The sequence below is a fragment of the Heterodontus francisci genome, chromosome 9, assembly GCF_036365525.1.
Source record: "Heterodontus francisci isolate sHetFra1 chromosome 9, sHetFra1.hap1, whole genome shotgun sequence".
In the NCBI taxonomy this organism is placed as follows: Eukaryota; Metazoa; Chordata; class Chondrichthyes; order Heterodontiformes; family Heterodontidae; genus Heterodontus; species Heterodontus francisci.
Genome location: NC_090379.1, coordinates 115,765,806 through 115,785,495, shown reverse-complemented (window position 1 = coordinate 115,785,495; position 19,690 = coordinate 115,765,806). Strand labels below are relative to the sequence as shown.

The window sequence follows — 19,690 nt, the reverse complement described above, 5'->3', positions numbered from 1 at the left end:
CCTTTTAGTCTATTTACTCAATCAACCTTGTCTCGCTCTCCCCTCATATCTATGTAATTGGCTTTGTTTCAATTCAAGATTCTTGTTTGGGACTGGAGTATGTCACTTTCAAACTAATATGGAATTCAGTTGTATTATGATCTCATTTTCCCAGAGGATCTTTCACAGTGAGATCACTCATTAAACTGCTTGATTGCACAATACTAGATCTAAAATAGCTTTATCCCTAGTTGGTTCCACAACGTATTGTTTAGGAAACTGTGGCGAAAGCATTCTACCAACCTATCTTCCAGAGTACCTTTGCCAATTTGATTTGTCCAGTCTATATGAAGATTAAAGTTTCTCTCAATTATTACACTGCCTTGGTTACAATGCTTTGCCCAATGGTATAACTACTGTATGGGGCCAATAAAGCACTCCCACCAGTGTTTTCTGATCCTTTTTATTCCAAATCTTCACCCATACTAAAATAAAAGCAAAATACTGCAGATGTTGGAAATGCTGGAAATACTGTGCAGGTCTGGCAGCATCTGTGGAGAGAGAAGCAGAATTAACGTTTCAGATCAGAGACCCTTCATCAGAACTGGCAAATATTAGAAATGTAATAGGTTTTAAACAAGTAAAGCAGGGGTGGGGCAAGAGATAACAAAAGAGAAGATGTTGATAGGCCAAGGTCACAGAGAATAACTGACCAGAAGTTTATTAGTTACTAATTTAGTAAAGTAATAGCAAGTTGCAGTCTCCTAGTTTGGAAACGAAAGAAGAACCCGCACTGGCTACTGGAGGTAAAATAAAAAGAATAAAAAGCAGCACCTCCTTCCCCTTCTGCACTGAATTCCTGACTTTAGCACTCAGTTTACAAAGCACTCTGTTCCCCGATCACTCTGTGCTCCCTTATAAAGTGCTTTTGGATAGTTTGATATTTATATGCAATATGTTAATGATACAAACTGGAACGACTGAATCATACAGCATAGGAGGAGGCCATTTGGCCCATTGTGCCCTTGGTGGCTCTTTGAGTCACCCAATTTGTCCTATCCCCTGCTCTTTCTCCATAGTGCTGCAGCTTTCTTTCCTTTTCAGGTATGTATCCAATTCCCTTTTGAAAGCTAATATTGAATCTGCTTCCACCGCCCTTTCAGGCAGCGCATTGTAGATTACAACAACTTGCTGTTTTTAGAAAAAAAACTCCTTATCTTCACCCACCACTAGTTCCTTAAATCTGTATCAACTCAAAGTTCCAAATTTTTCCTTAGTTATTTTGGAAACAATCCTTTGAGCAGCGATTGTGTTAATGGCATAGACAGCTTGGTGTTCAATCTGTTTATTCTAGTTAGTAACAGAAACTCTAAAAGTGAAAGATAATTTAATCCTCAGAAGAGCATGTGAATTATAGGAAAAGGGAAAGTCACATAAGCTTTGTAATCCCATCAGTTTTAGATAAATCAAGCTCTTCCTACTGTTTTTCAGTCCCCCAGGATCATTATCTATTTACCTCTTAAATTCATTAATAAAATGTTTCATTAACCCTTGTTGGCAATGTATTCCACAAATCTGAGTAGAATAATTTCCACATGACTTACTAAATTCTCTTTCCGTGTACTGCCTTGTGGAGTATGAATTCTTGAATTTGGAATCGGCAACTATAAAGAGGCAGAAATAATTCAGAAGTAGCGATCAGAATTTCCGACAGCCACCTTACTGAATGCAGTATCCTTAAGTGGATCTTTCTGCATAGTCATTATGGTATTTAATATATTTGAGTACCAGTGGTAGGACGCAACTTCACTTTTTTCCCTAGTGCCTCTGAGAGCTACCTTGGGCTTTTTTTTAAAGTTAGAGGCATTATTTAAATGAAAGTTGTTGCAGGCTACTGATTTCCTCTAACAAATGAGGTTGTGGAAGTGAGCAGAAAGGCATGGCACTATGCTTAATGGGAAATATAGCCAAGTTAGGAATAGTAGCTTTGCTGAGCTTTGATTTTAAGTGGCAGAAACCACAATGAAATAGTTAAAAGTAAAGGCAGAGCGTGTGAGACTGTAAAGACACTGGTAATTGCAAGGACATCTGTTCTTTATGGCCTGATTGTGTGACTCCCTGTGGTTTGGAACAAATGGACTCCTGTGAATCAAATGATGTCCATCCCTGTGTGAGTGATAAGGAGTGCTAGGCCTCTCTTATCTTCGTGAGCTGCCACTACTTGTAGCTGCAGACTGCACGAAACACTCAGGAATGTAAACCTAATAGAGATAGCAGGATGCAGAACTCATGATCCATGTAGGAAGTGAGACCAGCATGGTTATTGATGATTCCTATGCTCTTGCTAATTAGCTTGCTTGTCCGCTTTGTTTTATCTTGCTGGTACAAAACAATAAAAAACAACAATAGTAACAAGTATGTATTGAGAATGGAGTGTATTGTAACCTCAGTAACAGATGTACTGCATGTCACCACGTGGGTGAAGTCGAATTGTACCGCACTGATTGGTTAAACAAGGAGGTGTAGCATGAATCTTAATGTATAAACAGTAGTACCTGTATCAAAAACTTCACTTACTCTAGTGGACCAGACAGACTCTGGGTGGAGTCAGTGTCGTTGTATTGGAGTAAGTCAGCCAGCTAAATGCGCAAATAAAGTAATTGATTTTACCTACACATCCGACTCGGTATATTTACTGAACCAGACTGAAGGCAAAAAGAACTCAGATTTACAAGGTGACAAAGTGCTTCTTACAGGAAGTAAGGTGATTTGTATTTTAGCCTTCCTCCTTTCCCTCCCCTCCTTAATGAGTTGGTCATCTGGCAAATGATGCACGATAAAGTAATATTGAGGTGAGAGGAAGTGAAATGCTAAAGCACTTGCCATATACAATTTTTAAGTAGCAAGGAATAAAAAGATAAACAACAAAAGTTTTACATCTTCAGAGTTTCTAATGGAATTGTAATTCCAGTGTTTTTTGTTTTTCTTATTTAATTACCCCTTTTTGTCCTACAGTTTGTACGGATTAACAATACACTGCTGAATGCTGCACGGAGAATTGAATGAAATCAGAAATTTATATTTAACAATTGTATTTTTGACCTCCCCTTGAGGCTTTTATATGAATGGTTAATTCAGCATATTTTGTATTCAAATTATTTAGATCCAAGTTGCTTCAGCAGCCATCCGTCTTGGATCCAACCACACCTACTAAGTGCCAGAATGGAAGATCCTTTAGCATTTCCTCAGACAGTATTGCTGTATGTGCTGATGTAAGCAAAGTTTCTCACAGAGACAAGTTGGATGTGTTGGCTGCACTACACTCTGCTTGTCTCTCTGGTAAGTGAATATGTTTAAGGTAATTGGCAAAAGATCAGAGGGACGATGAGATTTTTTTTTTACGTAGCGAGTTATGATCTGGAATGTACTGCCTGAATGGGCAATGGAAGCAGATTGAAAAGTAACATTCAAAAGGGAATCGGATAGATACTGAAGAGGAAAAATTTGCAGGGCAATGGGGAAAATGGAATTAATTGGATGGCATATTCAAAGAGATGTCATAGGCTGAATGGCCACCTCCTGTGCTCCACAATTCTATCATTCTTAGCGTATTGCTATGTGTGCAGCACAACTGATTTAATAGACAGAATGGTGTTGATTAATGATTTATGTTGGCCAAAGGGTCTGTTTCTGTGCTGTACAATGCTATGACTCTGACATTTAAGAAGTATTTAGATGAGCACTTGAAACGCCATAGCATACAAGGGCTACGGGCCAAGTGCTGGAAAATGGGATTAGAATAGATAGGATTGATGGCCAGCGTGGACACGGTGGGCCAAAGGGCCTGTTTCTGTGCTGTATAACTCTATAACTCTCATGAATTTGAAATGTAGTGTATCTGGTGGGTCCCTATGTGGAGGATTGTTCACTGTGGATTCTGTAGGAAGTATGTGCACTGCTCATTCACATTTCCCCCAGTGCTATAGCTGAGGTTGGGAACTCACTAGGGGAGTTTGTAGGGAACTATTATGTTATCCAGATGAAGCAAACCAAAAACAAAACCTTTTTTCCTCTTAGCTGGTGACTTGGGTGCGCTACTTCCCTTTGTCCTCTTTCAAAAAATGTGTTCCTCAGACGTTTTCTTGTGTCCGATGTTAAGATTGTAACTAATTTGCAGACTAGTTGGCCTAGCAACTGAGATTTGGACTCGAGTCCAGGCTTTAAATTAGTTGGTCGTTTTTGCAGGCAGTTCATAATACTGTGCATGGAGTGGATTCTGTCAGCTCTGGAAAAATATTAATGCAGGGACTTGGCACATGCTGGCCCAAAATGACCTTTAACCAGGTGTAAAGAGGTCCCCAATGTAGGCTGTGCTATGGAGATGGGAAGATGGCTGAGGCAACCAAATATAATCAGCTAATGTTATATTCTTCTAATTCTAGAGAATTTAGTGCCAAATATTTTTTTGGAGCTATTCTTTCTACTGCAGTTGTTGACATCCAGGGGAGGAGCATCAACAGATGATCTGGAAGATGAGGTGGAATATGCCACTGAGGTAAAAGGTAAGACTTACCCAGTGGGGAGCTGAAATGACATCTATATTCTAATTTTGTGGTTCAAACCAAATATAAGATGTGTGATATAAGCAATGCAATTGAATAGAACTAAAGAAGACATAGCAGTCAAGTTGCACACAGCAAGGTCCCACAGACAGCAATGTGTTAATGACCAGATAATCTTTGGGATGTAAGTAATACAATGGAATGCAATTGAATAGAATGGACAACAATGGAGGACTGAAAGCCTGCTGCCAGAACTATTGAGCCATATGTGCCAACAGAAATACCTCTTTAAAATCCAGTGTGGAAATCGGTAGACACACACGTGCATAGATACAAAATTCTTACATCTGAAGACACCACGGCGCAGCTGAATCAACTTGCATCACTGTTCTATCTCTGAATCCATGGTAGACCAAGCATTGAGAAGATGTTGTAGCAAGTATTTGCTGGTTCTGTAGCTGCCAATTACCGTGTCCACCCACCCCATCCCCTAATAAAGGATGTAGACTGTCGCCCATTATTAGACTGTGTCGGGCATGCCAAGGGGTCACTTGTCAACAACAAGTAATGAAGACACAGGCCATTAAACCTTTAGCCATCCGACTCTCAGTCTGCCTGTCACCATGTTGGTGTGACTAAATTAGACAGGAGGTCTTTTTGGGGACATCTTCTGATTCTCTGAAGGGAGGCATAATTTGTTCAAATAATATAGTACCAGTGTCAGAGCATAAATATAATTTTCTCAGATTAAATTCTCAGCCAGTCAAGATTCCAGGTACAAATGTAATCCATTCTACTACAGCCAGATTTTAGGGCAGTTACCAAAGATTGGAGAAAGCTGCTGACTGTTGTACATTTTTTGATGTGTCAACTCTGGGAATGCTAAGAGGATTGCTGTGGTTAACCCGAGTAGTGAATTAGTTTGGTGTCAAGATAATAACTTGTATAATTTATTCAAAAATTATTTGGGTGCTTCTGTAGAATAATGCTACTTAATACTGCTTTTTAAGACTTTTTTCACACATTGCCTTATCTTTGAAGAATCATAATATTTGATGACCAAAATGGCTGCTTTCCCCAAAACTACAACCTTGTGCATACTCTTTCCTATCCCCAATAGTACTGGAACTATTTTGTTGTTTTCCTTTTTTTGTATAAGTGGCCAATCCTCCACCTATGCTGGTCTGGAGGCACGAGCTAGGAACGAGATGAGAGCAGTCTGACTTCTTCCTTTCCTGAATGATGTGCAACGTATCTAGTAATTACAACTCATTTCTGTATAAGCTATTTACTGAAGTCTTTTGAAGACTTAATTCTGTCTGCTTATTGTAATAACATAGAATCAGGAGTAGGCTATTCAACCCCTTGAGCATGTCGGCCATTCAATTAGACCAAGGCGATCTCTACCAGATTTACAGTGTCCACTGTGGCTCAGTCGGTCGCACTCTCATCTCTGGAGTGGAAGGTTGTGGGTTCAAGTCCCACTCCAGATACTTGAGCATATAATCCAGGCTGACAGTCCAATGCAGTACTGAGGGAGTGCTGTATAGTTGGAGGAGTTATTTTTTGGATGGGACGTTAAACTGAGGCCCTGTCTTTCCCTTCAGGTGGATGTAAAATATCCCACAACGCTATTTGAAGAACAGCTGGAGAGTTCTCCCCTGTGTCCTGGCCAATAATTATCCCTTGACCAACATGGCAAACATTTCTTTCTTCTTTCTTTTGGGCCTCCTTATCTATTTGGTCATTATCACTGCTGATTGTGGGAGCTTGCTGATTGCCATTTGGGGGCCATGTTTCTCTAAGTACAACACTTCAAAGGTTTTGGCTATAAAACACTTTGGGATGTTTTAAGATTGTGAAAGGTGCTAGTTAAGAATAACCACTTGATTGTTGCATCAGAGAAAAGCTGTCGTTTGTGGCCTATATGGTATAATTCGTGGGAGGGAGGTTTTAAGAAAAACCTGGAAAATGTTAGATCATAGATAAGGCAAGTCTTTTTCATTACTTAACTGGCTTTTATGATTTTTATGTCTAAATATAAAATTAATTTATTTTCCAGAAGTGGAAAGGCAGTACTTCAGGAGTGTGCATAATTGCATCTATTTTGCTGTCAGAGTTCTGGAAACGCAGTTCACGTGAGTTTTTTCCTCCCCAGCCCATGTTAACATTGAAGATACAAGGACAGTACAAATGGATAAGATTTACCTTGGCTAAATGTGGTGTGGTAACCTTTGAGGTCAGCTTGTGCCTAATAGTGGATTCACCAGGGAGATGGGAAGGAAAATAAAAACATTAGTGTTCGTTATCGAGGACAGCTGCTTGGTGAGAGAGAATTTGCATACCCGCCCTTTCTCCATAGACTAAAGCTCTTAGTGAAATGCACATTGATGTTCTGAGAACAATGAATTATGGGGATTGAATGATGCAATGGGTAGCCTGCTGTCCTTTCAGTTTTATATGTGTCTCTGCATCGTTCTTGATGCTGCTTCAACAAAATAGTTCATAATTCTGCACCAAACTAACAGCCTTTCTCAGAGGCTCCAGGGATTTTTTGTGTGGAGAAATTCGAGGCAAGCTTACGGTATTGTGCTGTGATTGCAAAGCTTTTCCAGGGTGGGGGTTAAGGCAAGTTTTTGGCCAGTGCAGAGTGAGTTTTACTCTGCATTTGGTCTATGCTGCGCCGGATGTTAATGCTTAGATGTAAAGTTGGTAAGTATCCCAGTTCCAGGGGATTAAAGTTTCCTCAGATTTTTCTCACAGGTCATCAGACGCCCAGTGTGAAACGGAACTGCATAAACCAGGGTGGTCTAAGATTATACAGTGTCCTGATGGCTCCATTGTTTGCAGCCCAGTATTGACTGGACTGCAGAAAAGAGGGAAACTGAGATTCAGTCCTTAGGCCTTGTTGAGTTAACTGATGTCATTTGGGGAATGATGGTGCTGGAGAAGATGAAGAAAGAAAGAAACAGCAAGAGGTCCTGCCCCCAATTTGCTAACCAGTCAACCCACTGGAAAGTACATGTGTGTTGATATTCAGCGAGGACCAGGTTGGTACTTGCTGTGATGCCCTCTGCAGTTGAATTGCCTGCTGATGCACACTTGAAGAGTAGCCACTTGATTGCTGTATTGGAGAAGAGCTGGTGGCGGTGGCTACATGGCATGAGTCGTGAGAGGAAATTTTTAAGAAAAACTGGAAAATGTACCAGATGGAGTAATGTGGATCGCATTCTCAAATACATTTTATTTTACCCGTTGTAGGATAATTTCTTATTTGGATAAGGGGACTATAAGGCTTCTTGGCGAGAATGACCGACTCGGTATGTTCTCTGCTTCATTACGTGACCAGTTGATCCGTGCCAATGAGGTCAGCACTGCGCAGGTGAGATAATGTACACTTATCTTTATTGCTGTCTGACAGTAGATTGTGCTAATCTGAATTCATTTTTTTATCCTCTATGTTTTTCTGTTATGTGGATTTCTTAGTGACAGACTATCTTCCTTTACTAATTACTATGAAATTATAATTGAAATTTGCTGCTTCCAAATTTAATAGAATTACAAGCCCTAGTCTGTGCAGCCTGTCCTCATAATTTAACCTTTTTAACCCCAGTACCATTCTCATCAGTTTATGCTGCACTCCCTCTCAGGCCTGTATGTCCTTCCTGAGGTGCATGCCCAGAACTAAATGCACTTACTCCATGTAGGGTCTAACCAGAGTTCTGTACAGCAGTAGCATAACTTCCACCCTTTTATATTTTAGCCCTCTTTGAGATGAAGACCAGCATTCCATTCACTTCATTAATCACCTGCTCCCTGCTTCTAAATTCCATCTTCACATCTTTGTATCATCTTCTCTTCTAGTCTCCCTTTCCCTCACATATAATTTCTCTCTGGTTGGAAGCTGTCAAGTTATGGTCTTAAAGTATCAATGAACTTGTGAAAACTTGGTCATCTAAATGGCTTATCTGGTTGTCCAATATCAGACCAAAACCTGATTAACCTCATGGGATTTCACTATCGCCATGCTTCTATGGAGTATCTACTCAATCAACTTCACAGCCAAATGCAATGTACACTGACGTGACCTTTGGGGATTTTGTATTCCTTCTGTCCCCTCTGGAAGTTGTAATTAAGTGTTTTAAGGTGCACCTATAATTCTGAGTACAGTGGAGGATTGTGAAAATGCTGACTAGTTGGGAAAAGTGCATTGTTTCTGTTGACCATTTAATTCTCATTGCTGGGGTGCACTGCCAGTGTGTGACATTAAATTCTTGACTGAAAGTGTGTATCTTGCCACAAACATATAATGAGCCTCTGCCGCCCCCATATAAATTTTTTTGAATGTCCACATTTTAGATTCTGGATTATGATATCTTGCACACAATGTGGTTTACCTTCAGTGTTAACTGCTTATTTTCCAGGTATCACTCACTCTCCCTTCAGTCATACAGTCTGTTCCATTCGAGCCTGAAACTGACAATCGATCAAATTTTACCAGCGACAAAGCCTTTCAGAATTTCAAGAAGCAAAGGTACAGAGCCTGTTTTGTTATAAATATAAAGCAAACATGGGAACAGATGCGGACCATTCAACCCCTTGAGCCTGTTGGCATTCAGTTAGATCACAGCGGATCTGAGGAGACAGATGGGTAATACCTGTAAACTATAGTTCTGAGAAAGAAAGAAAGACACCTTTCGCAACTGCAGGACATCCCAAAGCACTATACAGCCGTTGAATTACTTTTGTTGTATTGTAAGAAATGCAGCAGGTAATTTGCACATAGCAAGGTCCCACTAACAACAATGTGATGATGACCAGATAATCTGTTTTAGTATGAACATACGAATTAGGAGCATGAGTAGGCCACTCGGCCCCTCGAGCCTGCTCCACCATTCAATAAGATCGTGGCTGATCTGATTGTAAATTCAACTCCACATTCCTGCCTGCCCCCAATAACCTTTCTCACCCTCTTGCTTATCAAGAATCTATCTACTGCTGCCTTAAAAATATTCAAAGACTCTGCTTCCACCACCTTTTGAGGAAGAGAGATCCAAAGACTCTCAACCCTCTGAGAGAAAAATTTCTACTCATCTCTGTCTTAAATAGGCGACCCCTTATTTTTAAACAGTTCTAGATTCTCCCACAAGAGGAAACATCCTTTCCACATCCACCCTGTCAAGACCTCTCAGAATCGCATATGTTTCAATCAAGTTGCCTCTTACTCTTCTAAACTCTAGCGGATACAAGCTTAGCCTGTCCAACCTTTCCTCATAAGACAACCTGCCCATTCCAGATATTAGTCTATTAATGTTGTGATGTTTGTTGTGAATTAGTGATGTTGGTTGAGGGATGAATATATGAACTCCCCTGCGCTTCTTCAAAATAGTACAATGGGCTCTTTTATGTCTGACTAAGAAATGGACAGAACTTCAGTTTTACTGCTCCTCCCAAAGACAGCATCACCACAGGGCAGCACCCCTTCAGTACTGCACTGCAGTGTGAGCCTGGATTTTTGTGCTCAGGTCTCTGGAGTGGACCTTGTGACTCAGAGGTGAAATTGCTATCAACTGTGTTTGAGTCACTGCGCAGGTGCTGCCTGATTCCATTTCACAAGTTCCCCATGGAGCAGCCACTTCTATTATCATGTCCATAGCTGGATTAGATGTGCACTTGGAATATATAACCATTATCCCTACACTCTGACACCTACCTCCTAACCAATTCCCTACCCATGTTAATGGGTTGCCTCCAATCCCATGTGCTTTAATTTTGCTAATCATATTGTGTGGAACCTTCTTAAATGTCTTCAGGAAGTCCATAAAGATAACATCCATAGATAGTACCTTCATCCTAAATGTTCTCTGTGACATCGGATGCAACAGCCTCTGGCCAGACAGCGGCAGGAGGAGCCAGTGGGGAGGGAATGGGGAAACCTTTGCATACAGCGAGTGGTTATGCACTGCCTGATTGTGTGGTGGAGGCAGGTTCCATCGAGGCGTTCAAGAGGGAATTGGATTGTTATCTGAAAAGGAAGAATGTGCAGGGCTGTGGGGAGAAGGCGGGTGAGTGGCACTGGAGAGCCAGTGCAGACATGACATGCTGAATGGCCTCCTTCTGTGCTGTAACAATTCTGAGATTCTGTAAATGTCAAAAACCCTCCAAATGGATGTATGTACAAAAGAGCCTCATTTAATAAAGCATGAAGGTCAATTCAGTGTGAATTTGGAAGTCTATAATTAAATATTAATGCATGTCTGGTATCTATTTTCAAGCACCGAGTTGAAGGTGACCCACCCCCACCCACCTGCCCGCAATGTAGCTGTTATATCAGAAAGATAGCTAATCTAATGTACTGCAAACCATCGTTTAATTAGAAAGGAAGTTCAAACAAATCCAACCATTGTTACAAGGTGATTAATCTTTTCACAGGTTGCTTTGTGGAAGTAAAAGGTTCTAAAAATGCACCTCATGAAAATGCAACTCTTTATCCTGTAGTAATAGTAGATCGAATTACATTGAATCAGCAGCAGAGAACCAGTCATTTGGCCCACATGGTCCATGCTGGCATTTATGCTCCACATGAGCCTCCTGTGCCTCTCCATTTATCCCTATCAGCATATTCTTCTGTTTGATTCTCCTTTATTACTTATCTAGCTTCCCCTTACATACATCTATACTGTTCACCTCAAGTACTTCTTGTGAAAGCAAGTTCCACATTCTAATCACTCTTTGGGTAAAGAAGTTTCTCCTGGATTCCCGATTGGATTTATTCGTGACTAGCACACATTTATGATCTCAAGTGAAAACATCATCTCTATGTCTACCTTATCAAACCCCTTCATAATTTTAAAGTCCTCTAAGTCACCCTTTGGTTTCAAGATTAAAATTAATCATTTACAATTTTATGTTCACAATGTACTACAAAATTTGAAATGTTTGTTTCTGTGCATTTATCCTACTTGTAAGTTGTAAGTCAAATTTGGACTCCTTTTTGTCAAGGTTTAATGAAAGCAAGTAACTGATGTTTTAAGACACAATAGTCTTACAATGCAAGCACTGATTAAAGAACAGTATCCATTCACTATCTTCCAGGGATGTCTTTTATGAATTGCTGCGTGAGTGGGAGGACAAGCATACAAATCCGAGTTGGGAGTTTGAGAGAGCACTGGGTCTTCGAATCAGGTATGGCAGCCTTCTCTTGCGTTACCGCTCTTGGGTTGGAAAGGAGATTGGCAAACTGAAAACTGCAAACACCCCTGAGGGGAAAGAATGGAATCAAGTAAAGTTTTTGTAATTCAGTTTTGGATATGTAGCTATGACAAAGCAAATCAGTATTAAATGTTTCATTGTTCAGTTACAGTGTGGATAAATTTTCAGGCTGACCAGAAGCCAAGATTTGCAGGAGAGGTTGCTCTCTTCACAGATGCCGCCAGACCTGCTGAGTGTTTCCAGCATTTTCTGTTATTTCAGATTTTCAGTATCCGCAGTATTTTGCTTTTGCAGGAGAGGAGTTGCACATTAGAAGGCAGAGGGTTGTAGTTGTTTCTGCTTCCTAAAGAATTTTCAGTCATTCCGTTGTGTTCCATCAATTGGGTTTATTGGAGTGGTGGTATTTATTTTGGAAATTTAGTAATTACCACGGCGATACTGCCATACCAGCTCTGATTCAGACTTTCATTAAATGCGTCATCTCCTGTGCTGCCAAACTAAGCTGTGCCTCAGATGTCTAGAGGCTGCATTGTTGTATGAGGAGAGGAACACATGAAAGACTGGATTTTCAAATGTTTTTGAAGGATTCTGCTATTGTCTCTTACAGTGGTGTTCCCCAGCGGTCGGTATTGGGACCAGTGCTATTTTTGATATTAATGACCTGGTCTTGGATATAGAGGGCATAATATTATAGTTTGCGGGTGACATAAAGCTTGGAAATGTATTAAGCAGTGAGGAAGATAGTAGAAGGCTTCAGGAGGACATAGACATGGAAAAAGACATAGAAATGGACAGAAACTTGGCAGATGAAATTTGTTGGGAAGAATGAGGAACAGCAACATAAACTAAATGATACAATTTTAAAAGGGGTGCAGAGACCTGTAGGAGTATGTACTCAAATCTTTGAAATTGGCAGGGTAAGTATAGAGGTGTAGAGTACAAAAGCAAGGAAGTTATGCTATACCTTTATAGACTATTGATTATCCACAGCTGGAGCATTGTGTCAGTTCTGGGCACCACGCTTTAGGAAGGATTTCAAGGCCTTGGAGAGGATGCAGAGGAGATTTACTAAAATAGTATCAGATGAGAGTTTTCAGTTCAGTGAAGAGACTAGAGAAGCTAGGATTGTTCTCTTTAGAGCAGAGAAAGTTAAAGGGAGATTTAAGAGGGAGAAACTATTTCCACTGGCAGGAGGATCAGTAATTAGAGAATGCTGATTTAAGGTAATTGTTTCAAAAAAAAGCAGGCGGGTAGATGAGAATTTTTTTTAATAGCGGGTTGATGTGACTTGGAATGCACTTCGTGAAACAGTGGTGGAAGCAGGTTCCATTGTAACTTTTAAAAGGGAATTGCACATATACTTAGAGGTCAATCAATAGTATTGTGTTTATAGGTGTCTGGTGTATCGGGTGGTATAGTGTGTACATAGCTTTTGACATCAAGGCAACGTTTGACCGAGTGTAGTGCCAAGGAACCCTAGTAACATTGAAGTCACTGGGAATTGGGGGGGAAATCTCTCCATTGGTTGGAGTCATACCTAGCACAAAGGAAGATGGTTGGGGTTGTTGGAGACTAATCGTCTCAGCCCCAGGATATTGTTGCAGGAGTTCCTCAGGGTCAACCATCTTCAGCTGCTTCCTTAATGACCTGCCCTCCATCATAAAGTCAGAAGTTGAGATGTTTGCTGATAATTGCACAGTGTTCAGTTCCGTTTGCGACTCCTCGGACACCAAAGCACTCCATGCCTGCATGTAGCAAGACCTGGACAACATTCAGGCTTGGACTGGCAAGTGGCAAGTAGCATTCATGCCATGCAAGTGCCAGACAATGACCACCTCCAACAAGAAAGAATCTAACCATCTCCCTTTACTGCTCAATAGCAATACCATCGCTGAATCCTTCACCATCAACGTCCTGGGGGGGTTACCATTGACCAGAAACTTAACTGGACCAACCATATAAATACTGTGGCTACACGAGCAGGTCAGAGGCTGGAAATTCTGCAGCGAGTAACTCACCACCTGACTCCCCAAAGCCTGTCTACCATCTACAAGATGGAATACTCTCCACTTGCCTCGACGAGTGCAGCTCCAATAACACTCAGGAAGCTCTAGAGACCTTCCAGGACAAAACAAGCCTGCTTGGTTGGCACCCCATCCACCACCTTAAACATTCATTCCCTGTACCACTGACGCACAGTGGCAGCAGTGTGTACCATATACTAGATGCACTGCAGCAACTTGTCAAGGCTCCTTCGACAGCACCTTCCAAACCTGCGACTTCTATCACCTTAGAAGAACAAAGGCAGTAGGCGCATGGGAACACCACCACCTGCAAGTTCCCCTGCCAGTCACAAGCCACCCTGACTTGGAAATACATCACTATTCCTTCATTGTTGCTGCGTCAAAATCTTGAAAATCCCTTCCTAACAGCACTGAGTATACCTGCACCACATGGACTGCAGCGATTCAAGAAGGTTCACCACCACCTTATCAACGGCAATTAGATATGCTGGCTCTACCAGTGATGCTAACATCCCATGAACAAATTTTTAAAGAAAGTGTATATATGCCAAGCTGATTATAGAACGTATAAGTGAGATCTAAAAAAGGAAATAAGAGGGGCAAGGAGAGAATAACTTAACAACTAACTTAAAAGGGAGCCCAAAAGACTTTTATAAATGCATAAATAGTAAAAGAGTACTCAAAGGAAGGATGTGCCTAATTCGAGACCAAAAGGAGATATCCTTTTGGAGGCCGAAGGTATGTCTGAGGTACCAAGTGAGTACTTTGCACCTGTCTTCAGTAGAGAAGAGGATACTGCCAATGTAGCAGTAAAGGAGGAGGCAGTAGCAACAATGGAAAGGCTTAAAAAAAAAGGATATACTTAAAAGGTTGGCAGTCCTCAAGGTAGAAAAGTTACCTGCTCTGAACAAGATGCATCATACGTTACTGAGGGAAGAAAGAGTGGAAGTTGCTGAGATTCTGGCAGACCTTCTCGGATATGGTTCTGATGAAGGGTCACTGACCTGAAATGTTAACTCTGCTTCTGTCTCCACAGATGCTGCCAGACCTGCTGAGTATTTCCAGCATTTCTTGTTTTATTTCAGATTTCCAGCATCTGCAGTATTTTGCTTTTATTTCTTGGATATGGGTTGGTGCCAGAGGACTGGAAGATTGTAATTTTTTTTAAATTGGGGAGATGGATAAACTAGACAATCATAGGCCAGTTAGACTAATGCTAGTGGTGAGGAAACTTTTTAGACAATCCGGGACAAAATTAATCGGCATTTGGAAAAGTATGGGTTAATAAATAAAAGTCAGCTCTGATTTATTAAAGGCAAATCGAGTTTGACTAATTTAATCACATTCTTTGAAGTAATGTCAAGGGTTGATGAGAGTATGCGGTTGAAGTAAAGTACGTGGAATTTCAAAAGGCGTTTGATAAAGTGCCACGTAATAGATGTGTTCGCAAAATTGAAGCACGAGGGATTAAAGGGGCAGTGGCAGCATGGATACAGAATCATTTAAGGAACAAAAAGCAGAGTGGTGGTGAATAGTTATTTTGCAGACTGAAGGGAGGAAGGTGTACTCTGGTGTTCTCAGGTTGGTATTAGGACCACTTTTATCTGATGTATGTTAATGCAAGTTGATGTGGTCTGAATTGCATTACCTGAAATGGTGGTGGAAGCAGATTCAATAGTAACTTTCAAAAGAGAATTGGAGAAAGTACTTGAAGGGAAAAACATTACAGGGCTATGGTGAAAGAGCAGAGGAATGGGACTAATTGGTTAGCCCTACCAAAGAGCCAGCTTAGGTAGATTAGATTAGAGATACAGCACTGAAACAGGCCCTTCGGCCCACCGAGTCTGTGCCGAACATCAACCACCCCTTTATACTAATCCTACACTAATCCTATATTCCTACCAAACATCCCCACCTGTCCCTATATTTCCCTACCACCTACCTGTACTAGTGACAATTTATAATGGACGATTTACCTATCAACCTGCAAGTCTTTTGGCTTGTGGGAGGAAACCGGAGCACCCGGAGAAAACCCACGCAGACACAGGGAGAACTTGCAAACTCCACACAGGCAGTACCAGGAATCGAACCCGGGTCCCTGGAGCTGTGTGGCTGTGGTGCTAACCACTGCGCCACTGTGCCACCCAGGTAGTGTGGGCCGAATGGCCGCCTTCTGTACTGTACCATTTTATGTGTGTGTGATGTGTTTGCGGCCATGGGGGTATCAGTGTGGGGTGACGGGTGTTTGTGCGGTGTGATTTGTAAGTACGTGAGTCCGAGTGCGACCTGCTTTATTAGGATTTTTAAATTAGTCATTTGGAGTTCATAAAGGTATAAAACCCTGGGAAAGTTTGAGGTCAAGAACTGTATACTCAATGAACCTTGTCTGCCTAAATCAGGTTTTCTTCATTTATGAGTATTTTGCCTTATTTGGAGGATTAAACTATAAATAAGCAAAACTTCGAATGAACTCACCTTAAGTTATCTGGCTAACAATAGTGTGTAGGCTGTTTGGAGGTGGATACAGTCTAAAGCAGGAGTCCCTAGGTTAGTTCTAGTTATTTATAACAATTGGTTTTTGAAGGAAATTAAGTCAGTCTCCTGCCAGTTTTATTCTGCATTTTGTTAAGCAAACAGCAGAGCAGCTGAATTGAAGTGACTGAGTGCTTACTTTCTTTCCCCATCACAGAAGTATTTGGTTAACAGCTAGCAAAAGTCTTAGCTAGTGACTGAAAAGCATACACGGCCTATTGTTTTGTCTGGAAAAGTGGACACTGAGACAAATAAGGATTTGACTTGCTTCAGTTCGTTGGCTTGTTTTCCAGCCGAATGAGAATACAGTGTGTACATAGGTACATAGGAATTGCTAGGTTTAAAAAAAAAACCAGGGTCCATCAAGCTCACCTATCATCCTAGTAGTCATGTGCTACAATGGTAATGCAGTTGTTACCTAATCATAATAGATCTCTATCGATGAGTCTCAAAGAGCCTCAGAAATAAGGCAAAGAAAACCCCATTGGTGGAGAGTTTTGGGAACCGTAGATCCAAAATGTTACACTTAACACCTGTCATGTCTCAAATTATCAAAATTTATTTTGTGAAAGAAATGATTTAATTTGCATTGGAATAAATAAGTACGGACTGTTTCCAGCACCCCACTAGGCTGCCTGTTCCCTAGATTGACCACACTCACTGAAATACCATTTCCACAGTTTAGCTTTGAAATTACCTCCCTGTTCACCTGCAGGCCGTGTCCTCTGGTTCTGCTGTTCCGGACAGGACAAAACAGCTTGTCTTGGCCGTCTTATATTGTCCCTTTAGAATGCTAAAAATGGCAATCAGATTACCTCTCAACCTTCTCTATTCCAGTGCGAACATACCCAATTGACACAGTCGTTCTGCATAATCCAATCCTTCAGTCCCCTTCTGTGTTTTTTCCAGTTAATCTTTGCCAAATTTATGATGAACCTCTATGCATCAAACCTCATGATCCCCCTGCAGAAAACAAACACTGCTCTGAAAAGCTTTAAAGCTAAACAGTAAGTGAATGGATTGTATGGCTTGAAGTGGGGAATCCAGGCAGAGAGGTGACTAAGCAAGGTGGTATCAGACTCCTCAACTCAATAATTGCTGATAACTTGCTCGCTTCTTCACACCTGGACAGGTACTTCAATGAGAAAGGCATAGAGGGGTATGGAATTAATGCAGGCCGGTGGGATTAGAATAGATAGGCAATATGGTCGGCATGGACGCAATGGGCCGAAGGGCCTGTTTCTATGCTGTACGACTCTATGACTCTATCCTGATCCATGGGTGTACAGTAACTCTGCATTTTGATTCTTTATTCCAGGAACATGATAGTCAATCTAAGCACAGCTTGTAACCATAGCCACTTTGCAAGACTGTTTCAGAAACAATTGATAAGGGTGAGTATGTGGTTTGTGTTCCCAGCACCTCTCATTGTTCCCAACTCTTTCCAGACAGTGATGCAGAAGCTTAGCTAGCTTTCCTAAATAAGTATTTTGTTTTTAATTGGAATATGATTTCGAGGAAAACAGAGCTGCCATCCCTTTTATATTATACACAAGTTATATCTGGGATTTTGTAGATGAAAGGTAAGATGACATCCAAGACAGTCTGCACAGAGTTTAATTACTGCATTCCCTCATTTGGTTTAAGTCTTGCGTGTGAACTATAGATTATTAAAACAAAACAATTCAGGTGCTGAAGTCATTTGAAAGGACTTTTAGAACTGTTTAGTTGTCGCACAACAGAATTTACAGTACAGAATCAGGCTATTCAGCCCACCTTATTTCATCTCGCTCAATCAGCAAAATCTATTCCTTTCTCCTTCATGTTTAGCTCTCTTCCCCTTTAGTGCATCTATGCTATTCACCTCAACTACTACTTGTGGTAGTGAGTCCTGCATTCAAACCACTTTCTGGGTAAAGAGGTTTTTCCTGAATTCCCTTTCAGCTTTATTAGTGACTATCTTGCATTGATGACCTTTACCGAGCTATAGAGACAGGAAAAGCCAGGTTTTGTACCCACGCTGTGCTAAATTAGGTAATGGGCCTTGTTGCACTTGAGATAAAGAGAATAAGTATTTTAAGTACAGCTATCTGCCAACCTATGGCTTCTGCAGAACGATCTAATCTTTGGTACTGTTAAATTTTACTTTAATTCAGATATTCGCATCTAGATTTATGAAAACCCTCCATATTTCTCCGATAGATGTGTAAAGGTGCAGTTGGAGCACTCACAGGCGGTGAACATCCTGACCAGGATGTGCTGGACATGTTTGGAACAGACAACCTAACCAAACTGAAACGGCTGCAAGAGCGCTTTGTTGTGCCTCAAAATATTGGGGGACCATGCCCCTCTCCAACTTTCTCCGGTTGCCAAGTGTTCTTCAGGGATTTCCTTCTGTCTGCGGGAAGGTTGGTTCTGTTTAGTTTGCTTTATTATCAGCTTCGGCTCAGGGAATAACAATTCATCATGTTTAATTCCGTCTAGGATATTACACTTACCTCAGCTTCAATACCTTTTGTGATAAAGCATCCCATTACCTAACAGCATTTACATTTTAAAAAAAAACTTTCTTCTAAACTCTCCCTCTCTGCTTGACTTCATGCAATTGTTACCAATTCTCTGGTTAGTGATTAATTCCTCCCTATTTGCCCTCTTAAATCCTTGGATTACCGCAGTCTTTTCTGCTTCAGTCAGTGAAGTCCTGATTCTTTCCAGACAGAGAAACATGTTTTGCTGCTACTTGCTTATTCTTTGTTTTTCAACTATCCACCTCCTCATACTGCCTTTTACCATTAATACTTGGGGCTTAAAATTTGAAACAACTATCAGGTGCGTATTGAAAATCCAAATATATCCTGATCTTTGTATGTTTAGTAATTTTTGAGAAGAATTTGGTTAAACTAGTTGATCATGAACTATCCCTTAGAAATTGTAGTGTTGACTATTGTAGTCTATAACCATCTTAAATTGACTCTACTTGCTGAGGTATTAAAATTCCAGATATCTTTTGCCCATATATCGACTTAGACTTAAATGTAGGGGGCATGATTAAGAAGCAGTTTGAAGATGATATGAAAATTGGCTGTGTGGTTGAGGAAGAAAGCTGTAGACAGCAGGGAGATATCAATGAACTGGTCAGATGGGCAGAAAAGTGGCAAATGGAATTCAATCCAGAGAAGTGTGAGGTAGTACATTTGAGGAGGACCAACAAGGCGAGGGAGCACACAATAAATGGTAGGATTCTGAGAAGTGTAGGGGAACAGAGGGACCTTGGAGTGCATGTCTACAGACCCCTGAAGATAGCAAACAGGTAGATAAAGTGATCAAGAGGGCATAAGGTCATAATGTTACAGAAGGAGGACATTCGGCCCATTGAGTCCA

The 19,690-nt window shown here is 40.9% G+C and overlaps 1 protein-coding gene across 1 annotated transcript in view; it reads left to right on the top strand.

Moving 5' to 3' along the window:
• cdan1 (codanin 1) overlaps nucleotides 1-19,690 on the top strand; it is a 92,002-nt gene that overhangs the window by 16,028 nt on the left and 56,284 nt on the right. The window contains exons 4-11 of the mRNA XM_068038218.1: nucleotides 3,143-3,318; nucleotides 4,422-4,541; nucleotides 6,604-6,679; nucleotides 7,803-7,923; nucleotides 8,966-9,075; nucleotides 11,637-11,726; nucleotides 17,628-17,703; nucleotides 18,512-18,717. Of these exons, the coding sequence (XP_067894319.1) occupies nucleotides 3,143-3,318; nucleotides 4,422-4,541; nucleotides 6,604-6,679; nucleotides 7,803-7,923; nucleotides 8,966-9,075; nucleotides 11,637-11,726; nucleotides 17,628-17,703; nucleotides 18,512-18,717 (975 nt within the window). The remainder of the gene's footprint in view (nucleotides 1-3,142; nucleotides 3,319-4,421; nucleotides 4,542-6,603; nucleotides 6,680-7,802; nucleotides 7,924-8,965; nucleotides 9,076-11,636; nucleotides 11,727-17,627; nucleotides 17,704-18,511; nucleotides 18,718-19,690) is intronic.